The following is an 11,512-nucleotide window of genomic DNA, read 5'->3' as shown; positions in this document are numbered from 1 at the left end:
GCCGCCCCGCCCCCTCCGCCGCTGCCACCAATCAGAGAGGTGGCGGCTAAGCCGCCGCTGCTGTGATTGGTTGTGCTGAAGGGCGGGGCTTAACAAGCCACGCCCTCCGCGCCATGTCTGGCGCTGAGATTTGTTTGGCGCGCTGCGATTTATTTCACGAGTTACGCTTTAAATCTCCCGTGTTCTCCGGGGATCCCCGATTTCTCTCCCTCCATCCTCGGTTAATGTCGCTTCCCTGCCCCACGCAACACCTCCAGACCCCCGTCCTTAGGGAATGAGGCTGCCCAGCCCTAGGCAGCACCCATGGACCCAGAGGCTCACTGGGGAGAGAGAAGCCAACACTGGGATTAGACACTGTGAGAGAAAGGGGATGGAATTTGGGGTGTCACCTTGTCCCCGCGCCCCGGGGAGGAGAACTGGAAGGATATGAAAATCATGATGACATGATGGTGGAGTGACAACAGGAATGAGCCCTGAGCCTGGGCATGTACACAACAGTGAGGTTTTATTCCTACAGCACCTTAAGAAAATTCTTACAGTGCCCCAGGAAGGCAGCACAGAGACAGTTCCTGAAGCTGGAGTGGCTTCTGGTCTCAGGTGCCAAATTTCTTCTGCTGGACAGGCAGAGGCAGCTGGGTTTTGAAGTCCATGATGGGTCGTTCCACCACAACCAGGCAGTTCTTGTCCAGCAGATCCATGAAGAGCAGTGGCTGCAAGGCAGGAGATGGGAGTTGTGGAATCAGGGAATGGTTTGGGGCGGAAGGGACCTTAAAGGGATCTCATTCCACCCCTTGCCATGGACAGGGACACCTTCCACTGTCCCAGGTTGCTCCAAGCCCTGTCCAACCTGGCCTTGGACACTGCCAGGGATCCAGGGGCAGCCACAGCTGCTCTGGGCACCTGTGCCACCCTCCCAGGGAACAATCCCATCCCACTATCGCATCTAACCCTGCCCTCTGGCAGTGGGAGCCATTCCCTGTGTCCTGTCCATACCCTCGTTCCAAGTCCCTCTCCAGAGCTGAGCACCTCCCTGACCCCGCTCCCCAACACCATCACCCACCTGGAACTTCTTGCAGATCTTGAAGGCGTGGAGCTGCCTCTTCCTGGCGGTCTCTGGGAGCTGTTTGAGGGTGCTCTGGTTCATCAGGAGGGCGCTGTCGTCAGGCAGGGGCTGCGGGAGGGCAGCGGGCAGAGCGCAGGTCAGGCTCTGCAGGAGCCCCCCGGCACCCCCAGCCCTCCCGCCCGCTCACCAGGGACTTGTCGAGCACGCAGAGCAGGTAGGTGTCATGGAGCAGGATGTGCGAGGGGTTCTTGGGGTTGAAGGTGATGTGAGTGATGGGCGAGTCCCGCTCCAGCCAGGCGCAGTGCAGCCCCCGGCTCTGCACGGCACGGCTCCAGCTCGTGTACTGCCTCTCGGGGATGCTGAACTCAAACAGCTGCAGGGAGCACAGCAGGGACACGCTCAGGGTGTCTGCTCCTGCCAGCAGCTCCAGCCAGGGCCCCGAGCCAAGCCAGACAGGGAAGGGAGCAGGGCCACGAGAGCTCGACTAGCAGAGCTCCTACCTGCTGGTCCGAGTAGGCAATGACGAGGTTGTTGGTGCTGGGGTGGATGGCGAGGGCAGATACGGCACAGTCATAGTTGGGCACCACGCAGTGATGCTGCAGGAGGGGACAGTGCACTGACAGGACCCGCCAGGGCCACTGCTGACAGCTCTCCCACACACCCACCCTGACCAGAACCTCCAGGACTGCCTCTGACCCCCTTTCCCACACACCCACCCTGACCAGAACCTCCAGGACTGCCTCTGACCCCCTTTCCCACACACCCACCCTGACCAGAACCTCCAGGACTGCCTCTGACCCCTTTCCCACACACCCAGCCCTGATCAGAACCTCCAGGACTGCCTCTGACCCCTTTCCCACACCACACCCACCCCAGCCCTGCTCCAGGGATGCAGTGATGGCTCCCAGCAGGGCAGTGCCTGCTGAGTTCCCCATCCCATGTCCCCTAAGGCTGGGGGGTCACTCCCAGGCCCACCTTGAAGCTTTTCAGGTTGTAGATGTGGATGGCCCAGTCTCCACTGACAGCTGCCAGCCAGTGCCCGTCCGCACTCGGTGCCAGCAGGTAAACGGCCTCGGAGCAGCCTGCAGAGAGCCTCGGGCTCAGAGGGGTGCTGGCAGCTCCAAACCTCAGAGACACCCAGCCCCACGTGCCCCCTGATTGCCCAGTGCCAGGCCACAAGGGCACAAACACCCCCCGGAGAGACTCACACACCCCTGAGGGCAGGAGAGGGGGACACCCCTCTCTGCACCCACAGGGGAGGGGGATGCAGAGCCCAGGAACCCCCAGCCCCAGCCCAGCTCCCCCCAGCCCACACCTGAGGGTGGTCGCAGCGTGTGCAGGTGTTTGCAGCCCCCCGGCTCCAGCAGCTGGAAGACGTGGACAGATCCTCGAGCAGAGGCCACGAAGAGGCTCTCGGAGTCGGCAGAGAACTGGAGCTGGTAGGCTGGGGGCAGGAGCTTGGGCACTTTGGGGACCTGGCAGCGGGGAGAACGCAGCTCTGGCAGCCACTCCACTGCCACCCACATCCCCACGAGTGAGAGTGGCCAGGCCAGCCCCCGCAGCCCCCCAACCTCTGACCTTCCTGAGGCTGATGCTGTCCCCGTCGCAGCGCACGCGGTACAGCTGGAAGCGGGAGGCCGTGGAGTAGCCCAGCCAGGTGCCACAGGGTGAGATGGAGCTGCAGTAGATGTGCTCCGGGCCCTGGGAACACCACGGGACTCAGGGAGGCCCAAGGGACCCCCAGAGCCCAGCACACAGCCCTCAGCTGCCCCAGGGACACCCCAGCCCGCTCAGCCCTACCTTGCTCTTGAGCTGCACCAGGTGCTCGGGCATCCGGCACAGGGGAAGGACCTCGCCGTCCTTTCCTGGGGAAGGAACCACACCGACCACCAGTGAGAGTGGGGAAACCACACCGGGCTCTCTGAGCAGTTGGGGATCCTGGGGGAGCGTCCAGACCCTTCCCTGAGGCCCAGGACAGCTCAATCCCAAAATCCTGCTGGCAGCCTGCGCTCTGCCAGGGAGCCGACACCGGAGAGCTGCACCTGTGACTCACCGGTCTCCTCAGTGGAGCCAAGTCTCCAGAGCTCCAGGTACTGGGAGAACTGGAAGAGGAGCAGCCGGGCTTTCCTGGCGCAGGAGACGAGGCGTCGCTGCGTGGAAAAACAGGCAGGATGTCAGGGACACACACAGCCTGGCACAAGGGGCTGGGGCACAGCCGGAATGCCCTGGGGTGCTGGTGACTCTGAGCAGGGGGAGAGCAGGGAAATCAGGTCCGTGGGATGGGAGCCTGGAGATGGAGACCCAGCAGGACCAGCAAGACCAGCTTGACAACTTGCACTGCTCCTTGGCAGAGCTTCCAGATGTACCAGGAAAGGAGACACAACGGGGCAGAGGAGGGAGCCAGGCACAGGGAAGGAACCCTGGCAGGGTAATGAGGGCACCTGGAGGGCAGGGAGATCCAGCCCTGCCTGCCCCACCAGCTCCAAGCCCCCAGTCCCTGCACCACTCACATGGGGGAAGGTGAATTTTCGGAGCGCTGCGTCGTAGCTCTTCTTCTGCACCTTCTCCATCAGCGGGCGGATCACCAGCTGGGCGTCCAGGCCTGGAAGCCAAGCACAGATCAGCCCGGCAGGTACCAGGAGGGCAGACCCTGCCCAGTCCCGGTGCCCCCAGCAGGGCAGTCGTACCCCCGGAGATGAGGGCGGTGGGGCTGTGCGCCACAGCCCGCACGTCGTGGCTGTGGAACTGGAAGGGCTTGGTCCGCACCCAGCGCTTCTCCAGCCCGCCCAGCCTCACGGGCAGCAGCTGCAGATGGTAGGTGGCCCCGGTCGAGGTGCCCACGATCATGCTGTCCTCCTTCTGCATAGAAAACGGTGCTGTGGGAGCAGACTGGGAACAATAGCAGGGCACTGCCAGGAGGCAGAGTGCAGCAGCTCTTGCTCCCTGTCAACCAGGGGGGACCTGTGGGTGTCACCCACCTGTGACACGGCCAGCGAGAGCACGGCCGAGGTGCTGACGGTGTGGGACTCTGCCAGCGTGCCCTGCTCCCAGTCCCAGAACTGCACCCTCCCAAAGGAGTCGGCGCTGACCACGGTGCCGCTGGACAGGAGGGCAATGGCCCACACCACGCACTCGCGCTTGGCCTTCTCCACGTGGTGGTTCACCATGACCCTCTGCACCGTCTGGCCTGCAGTGAGAGAAGGTTGGGGGAGGCCGGGGGATCCCCCAGTGCCTGGCAGGGCCAGTGGGTGCCGGTGGTCCCGGGAGATGGGATGGGATGGGATGGGATGGGATGGGATGGGATGGGATGGGATGGGATGGGGATGGGGATGGGGATGGGATGGGGCTGCTCCCGGGACAGGAGGTACCTGAAGTGACGTCAATCACACGAAAGAAGTCGATGGAGCCGGCCACGATATGAGTGTCCGAGGGGTGCCAGGACAGGCACAGGACACGGCCTGGGGAGGGAGGGAAGCTCCGTGTGAGAGCCCACGGTCACCGGGACAGCCGGAGGGACGGTGCTGCAGCCAGGACCCACCTTTCCGCCTGTCCAGGTTCCGCTCGAACTGGATCCCCCCAGGAACCACCTGGAAGATCTTGACAGAGCCGTCCTCGCAGCCGATCTGCGGGGGCCGGGATCAGCGCGGGGCTCAGCAGGACCCTCTCCCCGTGCCGCCAGCCCCGGCGCCGCTCCCGGCGGGACTCACCGCCAGCTGGGTGCCGGTGCTGTTGGCCACCATGCTCCAGATGGGTCCCCCGCCGCCATCCAGGCCGCGGGCCGCGCTCAGCCCGGACAGGTCGTACTCGGTGATGTCCCCGCCGAGCCCGGCCCCGAAGAGCCGGTCCCCGGCCGCCCAGCACAGCGACTCCACCGACCGCGCCTCGTGCCCGGGGATCACCTGCGCAGGGACCGGGTCACACCGCGGCACCGGGAGCACCCGGTACCACCCGGTACGCATCGGCAGGGCCAGATAACGCCCGGTACAGCCTCGGTGAGGCCCGACACAGGCCCGGTACAGCCCCGGTGCGGATCCGTAGGGCCAAGTAACGCCTGGACCCGGCTCGATACGGCCCGGCTCGGCTCGGTACAGGCCCAGCACAGGCTCGGTGCCGATCGGAAGGACCAAGCACGCCCCGTACGGGCTCGGTACGCGGCCGGTAGAAGCTCGATAAAGCCCGGTACAGGCCCGGTGCATCCCGGTACATCCCGTGCCGGCGCCCTCACCTTCTCCTGGAAGTAGTTGGCGGCGAAGTTGTACACCTCGACGGCGCCGTCGGTGCGGGCCAGGGCCAGGCGGGAGCCGCGGGGGTGGCAGGCGAGGCAGCGCACGCCCGCCGGCACCAGCCCGAAGAACCGCACCCGGTGCACCTCGAACTCGCCCATGGCGCTCCGCCGGCCCCGGCGCCGCTTCGCTCCCGCTCCGCTCCCGCTCCGCCCCACGTGCGCGCGGCGCGCCGGAACCGGAGCTGCCCCGGGGCCGCGCGGAACCGGAAGCGGAAGCGGCGGCGGCGCGGCGGGAGATTCGTGCGGGGCCGGCGGCGGGTGCGGTAGCGGAGCCGGGCGGCGGGAGCGGGGCGCGGCGCGGGGCGAGCGCACGGTGCAGGCGGGAGGGATCCGGCCCCGAGAGACCCGGCCGGGCCGCCCCGGGCCGTCCCCGCCGCACCGGCGCCGCTGGAGGGCACCAGCGCCCCGCGGGACCGGGCGGCGGCACGGGGGGCGCAGGGCCCGGGGGAGGCTGCAGGGCCCGCAGGGGGGTCTGGGCCTGGGGGCCTCGGGGAGGGGAAGGGCCTGGGCGGGTCTGGGCTCTGGGCATGGCGGCTGCGGCTGGATCTGGGGGAACCTTGGGGGACCGGAGGGCCTGGGGACATTCTATAGGGTCCGGGGGGTGGATCTCAGGATCTGTGGGCCCAGAACGGGATCTGTGCATGGGGGGGGGTCTGTGGGGCCCGGGGGTGGAAATTCATCCTGGAGCCCCCAGATAGGGAGGGCCAGGGGCTCCTGCTCCCCTCCCCGCTGCCCCTGTCCTGACCGTGTCTCTGCAGCCCCTGGCAGGCCCGGCATGGTGCAGATCGTCATCTCCAGGTGAGCCCCATGGGTCCCGTCCCCGTGGCCCCTGTGCCTGCTGGGGCCCGGGTGACCCTCCCCATGTCTCCCCCAGCGGTGGCACCGGGGCCCTGGCACAGTGGGTGCTGCTGGAGCTGCAGGGTGAGGTGGAGCCCCGGCAGAGCGGGGACCTGGCCGGGAGCCTGCTGGGAGACCTGCACTACACCTGTGAGGTGAGGCTGGACACCACTGGGACCTGCCGGGGACAGTCCAGCCCAGCCTCACCCTCCGCTCTCCCCAGGGCGTCCCTGTGCTCATCGTGGGTCACCACATCCTCTACGGGAAGGTGGTGCAGCTGGAGAAGCCGTTTGCTGTGCTGGTGAAGCAGGGAGGAGCCTCCCAGCCCAGCCCCATGGGGCCCCACAGCCACTACACCGTTACTGCCCTCATCAAAACCAAACTGCTCTTCAAAACCCGCCCCAAGCCCATCATCACCCACGTGCCGAGGAAGGTCTGAGGGGAAGGATGTGGGCTATGAACTGTGATCTGCTGCTAGAAAAAGCAGCAGGGACTTGGGGAGATCCAGGACCTCATCCCTGTCCTGCACAGGGGACTCTGGCACTGCTGGGTCCTGAGCACCCAGAGCCCTTCCTGGGTCACTTGTCACCCCCAAAATGACTCTTTTCAGAGAGCAACCAAGCTCTTGGCCACAGATGCTGTGGATCACCCCAGGGGCCATGGCTTCTGGTAGGTAGGGACCTCCTGTAAGCCTGGGCAGGGGTGTCCCACCCAGGGGCTGCCCACAGTGTGCAGCAGGCCCCAGGGATCCATGGAGGTGCCAGAGTGGAGATGTCTCCTTCCATCTGCTCCCTGCAGCTGTAGGGACACCAGTGCCACGCAGGGACTCAGGACCAACCTCCCTCAAGTTGGGCAGGGGGTTCAGGGACCCTCCCCAAAACACACCACGTGTCCTCACTTCAAGTCTTTATTTCCACAACTCCGTCAGGATATAAAAACCAGCCTTTTCCACCCGAAACATGGAAAAAAATTCCCCTGGCAGGTTCAAAAATAAATAGATTTACAAACCATCTGCAACAATACCAAAGAGCTACAAAAGTCTTCTAAAAAACCTTGTATTAAATTAAACAAAAACCAGCTAAAAGCTCCGTCGTAGAAAGGGGTTTTTATCCAAGTCCTGAAAAAAGGACCCACAGGTGAATTCCCTGGGGAAGGGAAAGTTGGGAAGCACCTTGCCTAAATCCCCATCTCCCCACTGTTGGGAAGGTAGCGGGGTGGGAGTGATGGGGCCGTGGGGTGGCCAGAGCATAACACAGCCCCAGAGGGTCTCCAGCAACGCCCCGACCGGCACACAGCCCCCCAGTTTTCCCAGTCTCTCCATGCCAGGATCCCCCCCTTGGCTCTTTGGCAAAGCTGAAGGAACCTGCTGCCCTCCTGGAGCAGCCAGAGCCCCGAAAGGCCTGGGGGGCTGCCCATGGATACGCGCCCGCACGCAGCCGTGGGGCAGAGGCAGCACAGCCAGCAGTGCTGGCACACTGTGTGTCCTGGGGTGGGGAGTGCTCTAGCACCACGGAGGTGGGACTGAAATCCCTGTAAAAGCACCGAGGGGTGGAAGGTTCTGGAGTGGGGTGTGGGGAGCGCGGCCAGCAGCGCTCCACACCAGGATGCTCCATAGGGCACAGCTGGGATGTAGCTGGCAGCACCTGGCTGGGTGATGGGCAGCCCTGGCTCGGCTTCTCTGTGGCCAGCTTGGGATGGAAAAAGGAAAGTATAGGAAAAGTTTGCACCTTAATAGAGAATAAAAGCAAGATTTCAAGATCTGATGAGAAATGCCAAGGGTTGGGAGCGCTCAGCGCTACCCAGCAGCTCCGGGATTGGGAAAAAGGGGCCTGGGGGTGTTCACTCCAGCACGTGGGATCACCCCAGCACCTGGTTGTTCCGGGACGGGGAAGAGGGGACGGCGGTGGTTACCCTGACACGTCGGGTGGCCATGGCACCGGGATGACCCTGGCACGGGACCACCCCACGGTCAGACCTCAGTGAAGACCAGCCCACACTGCTCCTGCCTCTTGCCGCAGCGGCGGGCAACGATGGCCAGGTAGAGGGTGAGCAGGGCCACCCAGTAGCAGGCGTAGAGGATGGCACCTGAGACAAGGAAGGCCACCTCAGTCTCGCTGAAGAGGTCCTGGCTGTAGGCGGTGTAGGCCAGCCCGCCCAGCAGCACCGCCACCCACACCGACACTGGCAGCAGCCCCACGAAGTTCACCACGATGGTGCGGCGCCCTGAGGTGCCCCAGCCCGACTTGTTGATGGTGGCAATGGCGAAGATTTTGGCGGGCAGCAGGCTGGACATGTAGAGGAGGGCGTAGAGGGACATGAAGATCATCTCGGCGCTGCCGCGCAGGAAGCAGGCGTAGGTGGCCTTGATGACGCCCACCAGCTGCACCGTCAGCAGGAACAGGAGGATGTTCCAGACGCGGCCGCGGTAGAAGAGCTGGATGACGGTGGCAATGAGGAAGAAGGGGAAGAAGCCGGTGACCACCGACTCGTAGGTCATCCAGAGGTGGTGCTTGTGGAACCAGAGCGCGTTGTAGAGCCACTCGCGGAAGTAGGACTTGCTCCAGCGGGTCTGCTGGTTGAGCCAGCGCAGGTACCGCGTGGGCGTCTCTGTCAGGCACTTGGAGCGAGCCGTGTACTTGGTCCGGTAGCCCAGGCTGAGCACGCGGTTGGTGAGGTGCCGGTCGTCCCCGAAGCTGCACTTGCTGCCCAGGAAGGTCTGGTGGTACCAGTCCTCGAGGAACTGCTGCAGCAGCGCATTGCGGTACATGCCCAGGGGGCCGCTGATGCACTGCACGCACCCGAAGTACGACTGGCACGCGCGCTCCACGTTGAAGGCCATCCAGTACCGCACGCTGCTCAGGAAGGAGAGCCACGAGTCGTACTTGTTCAGGATCTGGGGAGGGGATGGATGTGAGCCCGGGCAGCGCTGCAGCCCCATGGGCCCCCAGCCCTGCCCTCCCTCACGCCAGGGTACCTGGACGTCGCCGCCGACGCCGCCGACGTGGGGGTCGGCCTCCAGGATGCGGAGCATCTCGGCGGTGCAGGCGGGGTCCAGCACCGTGTCTGAGTCACACACCTGGGGGCAGAGGGAATGTGGAGCCCCGCTCCCGCCGCCCACGCGCGCCCGGCAGACAGCCCAGCCCACAGCCAGGCAAGCCTGAGCCACGGACGGCGAGACCAGGCAGAGCCCCGGAGACCGGCAGGCGATGGAGGGGAGCAGAGCAGCCGGTGGTGCTGGGGCACCGCTGCCCAGGACACCCATCTCTGGCTGCTGACGCTGAGGGAGGACCTGTTCCAGTCACCACATGTGGGGACCTTGCACTTCGTGCCACACTGTCCCACGGGATGACACCACAGCAAGCCATGTGCTGAGGAGGAGCTGATGGGACACCCGTGGGCAGCAGTCAACACCTCAGCCACCCCAGTGTGTGCAGCCCCCAGCCCTGGTGGCTCTAGGCCAGTGCATGGGGCCAGATCCAGTGCCAGGCACCCAGGTGCTACTGGGGATTCCCGGGGCACCTCTGCCCAGGACGCTCACTGCCCACATCCCCCAGCCCGTGCACCCACCTGGATATAGTCCACGGAGTCTCCGAGCGCCCGGAAGGCCGTGTACATCACCTCCCGCTTCCCGCCCCACTTCTGGAGGATGCAGGAGTAGGTGTTGCTGCGGACCAGTGCCTGAACTCGGGCCAGCCCTTCCCGCAGCCCGGCCTCCGTCTCCCCCTCGCCCCAGGCGTGGAAGTTGCTCCTCCAGATGTAGCTGCCGGAGTGCTCAGAGCCCATCACGTCGTGGAAGATGTCCAGCATGTAGGTGTCGTCGGGGCCGTTCCCGTCCACCACCATCACCACTTTGAGGTCGGGGAAGGCGATGCGCTTGACGGAGCGTAGGCACTTCGTCAGGTAGTCGGGGTCCTCCTGGAAGGCGGCGATGCAGAGGGCCACGGAGCGCCCCGGCCGCACTGGCTGCCCCTCGCCCCGCATGCGCCGGTGCTCCAGGAAGGCGAAGAGGCTCTGGATGAAGAGGTGCAGCCCCAGGATGGCCCCGTAGAGGCCGAAGGAGAGGTAGTGCTTCTCCGTGTGGATGAACTGGTACCCTGTGACGTAGGCGGCCAGGATTCCCCCCAGCACCGCCACGGCGAAGAGGCTGGTCCCCACGACACGCAGGGCCGTGGAGAGGCTCCCTGGCATCTGGGGGGACATGGGACACCATCAGGGCACGGGGACATCCTCCCCATCAGGTCACCCGGAATGCAAAAGCGGGGTGGCCCTGCTCCTCCGCTGCCCCACGGCCACCCTGTCCCTCGCCGGCCACTGGTGTGGGGGTGACACCTTCCCAATGCCTCCGCGGGGCCAGAGGAGGTGCGGGGGTCCCCCACACCCCGCTCTGTGTGTGCCAGGTGAGGTGCAGGGGTCCCAGGTACCCCACCGAGCACGGTGCCAGCACCCCCCATCCACCCGAGCAGGAGCACGGCTGCTCGCAGGCGATGGCTGGGCTGGAGGACAGGGAAGGGCACGGGGATGTCAGGGACCGGGTGTCCCCGGGGAAATCTCGGCCTCCCAGAGCCCTCCGCCACCCGAGCGTGTGCAGGGGACCCCCGGCTGCGGGGACGGCAGCAGCGAGACCCCCGCCCGCTGCGGGATGGGACGGGCAGCGCGGGCAGGACGGGACTGCGGGGAGGCACCGGGACGCGGGCAGGGGGTGCGGGCAGGTCGGGGGTGCCCGAGCACGTGCTGGGGTGCGGGCAGGGCGCGGAGCCAGCCCCAGGGACCCCGGCGGCACCTCCCGGGCAGCCCCCTCCGGCTCCCCCCGGTCCCGCAGCCCCCGGCGCTCCCGGCTCCTCCCGGTCCCGCAGCCCGCGGCGCTCCCGGCTCCCGTTACCCCCGGCCCCGCAGCCTCCGGTGCTGCCGGGCTCACAGCACCGCGGGGGACCCCGAGCCGGCACCAGCGGGCCGGGAGGGAGGAGGAGGGACCGGGACTCACCGTGGAGGTGCCGGTGGTGGTGGTGCCGCCGCTCCCCACCCGCCGCCGCCGCTGTGCGCCCGGCCCGGCCCGTGCGGCCCCTTTATACCGCGGCGGGGCCGGCACCGCCCGCAGCCCGCGGGGGCCCCGCCCGGCACCGGCACCGGCACCGGCACCGCCGGCACCGCCCCCGGCACCAGCACCGGCACCGGCTCCAGCTCCGCCCGCAACCCCCGGGAACCCGCCCCGCACCGGCAGGACCTGGCACCGGCCCCAGCCCCGCACTGCGGGAGTGATGACCGGCACCGGCAGCACCGGCAGCACCGGCGGCGCCGGCGGCACCGGCATCAGCAGCACCAGCGCTGCA

General features: G+C 66.4%; 3 protein-coding genes across 4 annotated transcripts; 1 reads left to right on the top strand and 2 right to left on the bottom strand.

Annotated features, from left to right (window-relative positions):
- Nucleotides 1–485: 485 nt before the first annotated feature.
- On the bottom strand, nucleotides 486–5,447 carry UTP4 (UTP4 small subunit processome component). The gene is made up of 16 exons (XM_054640677.2): nucleotides 5,289–5,447; nucleotides 4,771–4,962; nucleotides 4,602–4,686; nucleotides 4,432–4,521; nucleotides 4,042–4,250; nucleotides 3,751–3,922; nucleotides 3,574–3,665; nucleotides 3,117–3,213; nucleotides 2,864–2,928; nucleotides 2,642–2,764; nucleotides 2,379–2,538; nucleotides 2,039–2,145; nucleotides 1,564–1,659; nucleotides 1,251–1,436; nucleotides 1,061–1,171; nucleotides 486–710 (listed from the first exon to the last, which is right to left on the bottom strand). Exons 1-16 carry the CDS (start codon nucleotides 5,445–5,447, stop codon nucleotides 594–596), a joined length of 2,061 nt encoding a protein of 686 aa, XP_054496652.1. The 3' UTR covers nucleotides 486–593.
- An 84-nt stretch (nucleotides 5,448–5,531) lies between these two features.
- On the top strand, nucleotides 5,532–7,269 carry CHTF8 (chromosome transmission fidelity factor 8). The gene is made up of 4 exons (XM_054640999.2): nucleotides 5,532–5,606; nucleotides 6,107–6,146; nucleotides 6,223–6,340; nucleotides 6,409–7,269. Exons 2-4 carry the CDS (start codon nucleotides 6,124–6,126, stop codon nucleotides 6,622–6,624), a joined length of 357 nt encoding a protein of 118 aa, XP_054496974.2. The 5' UTR covers nucleotides 5,532–5,606; nucleotides 6,107–6,123; the 3' UTR covers nucleotides 6,625–7,269.
- Nucleotides 7,258–11,346, bottom strand: HAS3 (hyaluronan synthase 3). Of its 2 annotated transcripts, XM_077185087.1 has the most exons (4): nucleotides 11,167–11,346; nucleotides 9,753–10,373; nucleotides 9,160–9,261; nucleotides 7,258–9,078 (listed from the first exon to the last, which is right to left on the bottom strand). In XM_077185087.1, exons 2-4 carry the CDS (start codon nucleotides 10,371–10,373, stop codon nucleotides 8,155–8,157), a joined length of 1,647 nt encoding a protein of 548 aa, XP_077041202.1. In that variant the 5' UTR covers nucleotides 11,167–11,346; the 3' UTR covers nucleotides 7,258–8,154. The 2 variants fall into 2 exon arrangements, with proteins under 2 accessions (XP_077041202.1, XP_077041201.1); XM_077185086.1 differs by having other exon boundaries at nucleotides 7,258–9,261.
- Between the last annotated feature and the right edge of the window lie 166 nt (nucleotides 11,347–11,512).

This window comes from Agelaius phoeniceus, chromosome 12 (genome assembly GCF_051311805.1).
Source record: "Agelaius phoeniceus isolate bAgePho1 chromosome 12, bAgePho1.hap1, whole genome shotgun sequence".
Taxonomy (NCBI): Eukaryota; Metazoa; Chordata; class Aves; order Passeriformes; family Icteridae; genus Agelaius; species Agelaius phoeniceus.
Note: the sequence above shows the minus strand (reverse complement) of the source record. Positions and strands in the feature narration are given on the sequence as shown.

Coding starts and splice junctions, on each gene's coding strand:
- CHTF8 (XM_054640999.2), top strand. CDS start 6,124: ATGGTGCAGATCGTCATCTCCAG. Junction 6,147..6,222: donor GTGCAGATCGTCATCTCCAG/GTGAGCCCCATG, acceptor TGTCTCCCCCAG/CGGTGGCACCGGGGCCCTGG. Junction 6,341..6,408: donor ACCTGCACTACACCTGTGAG/GTGAGGCTGGAC, acceptor CGCTCTCCCCAG/GGCGTCCCTGTGCTCATCGT.
- HAS3 (XM_077185086.1), bottom strand. CDS start 10,373: ATGCCAGGGAGCCTCTCCACGGCCCTGCGTGTCGTGGGGACCAGCCTC. Junction 9,262..9,752: donor ACTCCGTGGACTATATCCAG/GTGGGTGCACGG, acceptor CTCTGCCCCCAG/GTGTGTGACTCAGACACGGT.
- UTP4 (XM_054640677.2), bottom strand. CDS start 5,447: ATGGGCGAGTTCGAGGTGCACCGGGTGCGGTTCTTCGGGCTGGTGCCG. Junction 1,660..2,038: donor ACAACCTGAAAAGCTTCAAG/GTGGGCCTGGGA, acceptor CCCCTCCTGCAG/CATCACTGCGTGGTGCCCAA. Junction 711..1,060: donor AGATCTGCAAGAAGTTCCAG/GTGGGTGATGGT, acceptor CCTGCCTTGCAG/CCACTGCTCTTCATGGATCT.